At 32.4% G+C, this 5,000-nt stretch overlaps 1 protein-coding gene across 1 annotated transcript in view; it reads right to left on the bottom strand.

Annotated features, from left to right (window-relative positions):
• Positions 1 to 5,000, bottom strand: part of Flo2 (flotillin-2) — a 42,251-nt gene that overhangs the window by 1,216 nt on the left and 36,035 nt on the right. The window contains exons 8-11 of the mRNA XM_086540649.1: positions 4,741 to 4,854; positions 4,222 to 4,398; positions 3,634 to 3,780; positions 1 to 3,208 (exon numbers count right to left, since the gene is read on the bottom strand). The exon at positions 1 to 3,208 is cut by the window's left edge and continues 1,216 nt beyond it. Of these exons, the coding sequence (XP_086396775.1) occupies positions 3,134 to 3,208; positions 3,634 to 3,780; positions 4,222 to 4,398; positions 4,741 to 4,854 (513 nt within the window). The 3' untranslated portion in view covers positions 1 to 3,133. The remainder of the gene's footprint in view (positions 3,209 to 3,633; positions 3,781 to 4,221; positions 4,399 to 4,740; positions 4,855 to 5,000) is intronic.

The raw sequence follows: 5,000 nt of genomic DNA on the forward strand, positions 1-5,000 counted from the left end.
TGTATACTTTTTAAACATTATACAAACAAAATGTACATAGCACATTCTAGAGCTTCATGTGTGTTTTACAATAATACAACAGTCAACAGGGCATGTACACCATAATCTTCCAACAGATTCTGGTAAACATCATATCAAAGCACTCCACATATTGGCAAGTAACCTCAGTTTGGAAATATTAAAAAGATGTAGATACAATAGTATTGGCTAAATGTGACGCCATTTACTGTAAATTGCACAGGCACTAGTGGGATTCGTCTGTTAGGGTATATCTTAAATCTTCCACTACTGCAAGATGTTCAAATGTCTTTTACAAAATACTGTATACTTACAAAAAACAAAAGTAATACACAAATAAAGAAAGACACATCTTTAGAACTTACAGGAATTTCTTTAAAATGCTACAGTGACTTACAAATAACAAGGCCATCTGAAGTTAATGACTGAACAAATTTTTTCTAAAACCTCTATTTCCACAATAATGGCTTAATTTGTCTATTATCTTACCACTTGGGGACTAAACACATCACTCTGACTTTGCTTTGTACTAAAGTTCTAAAATGAATATATCCTCACACAAGAAAATATGAAAAAGTCTCAACTCTGAGGTTAAAGAAAAGAAAAAAACAACTTTCTGGCAAAAAGGATACACAGTCCAATTTGAATCTAAATTTCAATTACATCTAAACTTTGGTTATCTAAACAAAAAAGGTAAGTATGAAATAAAATTGAAGTAACAGGCCTCTAAGTAACTGTAAGTAATGCTTTCATTCCTCCAAATAATGGGAATACCAATAAAATTAGTTATATCCAAGAATATATAAATGGCTCCATAACAAAACAATAATTTCTTTAACTCATGCAGGAAAGTGGACCTCCATATACATTATGTTGAGAATTTCAGTACATTCTCATCACATTTGAACTGTCTAAGGTCAAAAATACATATAAAAAGTATCTTTGCACTTATTACAGTATTCTTATGGACAAAAACCAGGAGGCTGTAAGACCTCTTTGTGGACTGAAAATAATATCTCCAGTAAATAATATCTAGCATGTAAACAGCATATAGTAAGAGTTCTTTGTAGACTAGAGTGAAACCTCACCTACAAAAATGCATGTGTGGAGTGAAGAGAGTAGATGTGTTTCAGAATAATACATTCAAGATAGTATTTGGGGAATACATGATAACAAAAGTTAACCTGTTACATATGAAGCTACATAGTGTGTGATATGGGAATTATACATCTAATAAGATTTCATAAACCATCTGAGGTAAATAAAGATATTTTTTAGATACAATTTATACAAAGTGTATGTTATGAAAAGTTATGAAAGAAGATAAATAATTTGACAGAACAATTGCTGTTCCTAGTTCTGATGGAGTATTTATATGGAACACTCAATTGATGAACACTACATTAAATTCTACAAAACGATTTACTCGCATCCATAATCAAAATGTGCAACCCCAAAAATTTGTTTACCACTCCAAACAACTTTCATATTTTCTCAACATTTTGAAGTATGTAGAGCTGAATTCTAAGTATGATAATCACTGGTAATTTTTAACAACTCTTGATGCTAATTCCCAAATCTTTTAGAAATGCAAGAAAAAAAAAGGAAAAAAAAATTGATAAAACAGGATAAGACAAAATCTATATGAAAAAATACTCTAAAAAGCACATTACATCTGGCAGTGAGACCTAAAAACCTTCCTTAGATCTATTAGTGTAGCACATCATACATAAAATGATTGTAGCAGCTTTCCTTTTCTTTCTTTCTTTCCTTTCTTTGTGACTACTGATTGTGTAGTGACAATCGAATGGCACGATTTGCGATAACAGTTCCATTACAAAGAGTATTTAAATGAAGAATACTTGTGGGTGGTTTCATGCCTTTTCTTGTGATACATATATATATATATATATATATATATATATATATATATATATATATATATATATATATATATATATATATATATATATATATATATATATATATATTTTAGTTAAAACATTAAAAAATATAAATGCACAAGAATGTATTCTACTTGCATATTCTTTCAACCAAATTCATTTGTAGAAAGACAACATTTCCTGTGGGCTAGAACTGTAAAATAAGTCCAGGTGCCATAGTTACATGAAATACTCTGGCTATCACTGCAGCTACACACAGAGTAACTAAAATACAGAACAATAGAAAATGCTGATGATTCCTTGTGGTAGATTTCTGCGACCTTAATTTGTATCCTCCTAAGTATAAAAAGAAATTGCCATATGGCACTACCACTGCATATATAGAAAAACAAATTTTGAGACTTAAGTTCTATTATAACAACAAAAAGGTTCTTAGAAAAATATGACAAATAAAGCCAACATAAAACCTATACACTTGTATAAACCTGCAACACAAAAAGAAAACAGTCTAACGGAGCAACAACTGCTGCATTTATTCTCCACAAATGCAGTTTGCTGCCCTTCAGAAGTCTCTCTCCTCCTGCAGGCTGTGACTTATTCAGAAATAGGAGGGTATTTTACAGAGGAATACAAACGTAAACAAACTTCTTTTATCCTTAATCTGTTATACAAGATCCTGAGAATGACCTTATCATCATCTAACCTAGAAATGATGCACTAAAACATAATATGGTTTCTTAGAATGAAATTAAAAAGACCCAACCTCTGGAAAAAAAAATGATAATCTTGGTCCTGAAATGCACTCTAATTCAACATTAGGCAAAAGTTTTAAAAACAAAACAATAAGTAAAGGAGAAATGTGTTAGATATTTCAAGTATTTCCAAGTTATATAGTAAAGTATTTCATAATTGATTTTCCTTGACTAAAGTCTGAATATTTGCCTTTGAAAAACATGAAATGGGTGATAATTTAACTTTTTCACAGTATATTGATTAAATTAAGATATTATATAATGCATCCTGTCTTTTTCTTTTGTATGCGAATTAACAACTCAGTATCATATCCTTATTACAACTTAAATAGCCATTTCTCAATAAAACTGTGCTGTTTAATCTGTTACAACTATGACGAAATTCATATCTTATTTCTAATAGTATTTCTCTAGATGTCTTTGCTGCTGGATAGACAATGATCCATGTGAAGTAGAGTTCTACACTGCTGTTGGGGCCACACGCGGTGCAGCTGTGGGTTGGGTAACAGTTGCACCTGGTACTTTGCCTAGCACCTGGAAGAATTCAAGAGTTGCATTTAGAAACACATACACATAGGTACAGACAACTAATGCTTAAATATTTATATCAATTACCTTCTACTCCTACTTCTCCTCCTTCTCCTTTTCCTTTTCCTTCTCCTTCTCCTTCTCTTTCTCTCTTTCCTTCTGCTTCTCCTAATCCTATTCATGTCCCTATTCCTAATCCTATTCCTTTTAATTTTCCTTCTCCTTGTCTTTGTCTTTCTCCTCCTTCTGCTACTCTTCATCTTATTCTGCTTCCACTCTCCTGTCTTTTCCCAATACAAAAATGGGAATACATTACCCATATAATTTGGCAAAGCCATGCCATTATGTTTAAAATAAGTTATTGGAGCTCATATTGAAATATTAATAATAAAAGTTAAAACCTCATCAAAGAAGGCACATCCCCTGCTTACCTTTGTTAGATCGACACCAGTTAGAGCGTGGACCGCAGGTGGCAATTCACTGCACATCTTAGTGATGGCATTGCTGACGGTATCTCCTCCACCAACCATCACAATCTCCTCGGTCTTGGCTAGAGGAGCAGCAACTTCAGCAGCAATCTGGAAAAGAAGGGAGTTTTAACCTTATTCATTACGCTGTATTCCACATAGTATGGCCTGGCAGAAAAAAATATACATAATTGAAAGCTATACATAATTGAAGTTTACTAAGACTTCTTCCATGTATTATGGGTTTATCTGCCAAAGTAAATTAATATTCATATCAGGTATGAAAAATCATGTGTGACATAACAATATATGTGACAACATAACCTGTAGTTTATATTAATTTTTTCATTAGTACAGACTTCCTTTGGTTTGCTAAATACCATATAATCTTATCACATCATACTTGATGCATAAAAGGGTAAAATTTTACATTTCATAAAAAAAATACCTCCACATTTAACCAAAGTATATAACATCTAGAGAAAATATCTGTGTGTAGTGCTGAGTAAATTTTTTTTCTTAAATCTCTCAAAATCATATAGAGTCTCTTACCTGTGGCAGGCTCTCAAGCACCATAGCTGTAATAGCTGCTTCACCATACTGCTTGAAGGCAGCTGCCTTCATCTTCATACTCTCTGCTTCGGACCTGCCCACAGCTTCAACAGCATAAGCCTCAGCTTCTCCAATGCGCTTAATGCGTTCGGCTTCAGCTCTGGCAGCTTCCACGGTCTGATGTGTAGTGCAATAAGTGTCATGAAGTTTTGGAGGATGAAATCCTAATACATTATCAGAGTGACTTGTTTTAACACAAGTAATCCTAATTTCTGCCATTGCTGCAAATTTTTCACAATGTATTTACATTATTCTAACAATAAAAGCTTGTAACAAACAAAATAGTTTGATCAACTATAAAGTTATCACTTGAAACTTGAAACTTTACAAATATCAAACACAACAATGATAGGAAAAAATCCATAAAACTATAAAACTACCATACAAATTAAAACAACATCTAATGCTGAAAAGTCTCATTCAAACAGACGCAAATGAATCAACTCAAAGCCTGCTTACCTGAGTACGACGACCTTGAGCAATGGTTTCAACGCGATAACTTTCTGCTTCGGCTGGGAGACGGATGGTAGCCATGAGTTCCTTCTCTTTTCGCTTAATTTCTTGTTCTTCAACCTATGGATTCAGTTACTGATTTGTTAACATCTCATACCAAACCAATAAGATTTATCTTTTAAACATCTATAATTCATCCAAGTGCCACAAGCAGAGATATCAAATATGATGTTAAAGCTTATACAAATACATATATGTAAATATAT

Source organism: Penaeus japonicus, unplaced genomic scaffold (genome assembly GCF_977035675.1).
Source record: "Penaeus japonicus unplaced genomic scaffold, GWHDUDI00000001_assembly GWHDUDI00000010, whole genome shotgun sequence".
Classification (NCBI taxonomy): Eukaryota; Metazoa; Arthropoda; class Malacostraca; order Decapoda; family Penaeidae; genus Penaeus; species Penaeus japonicus.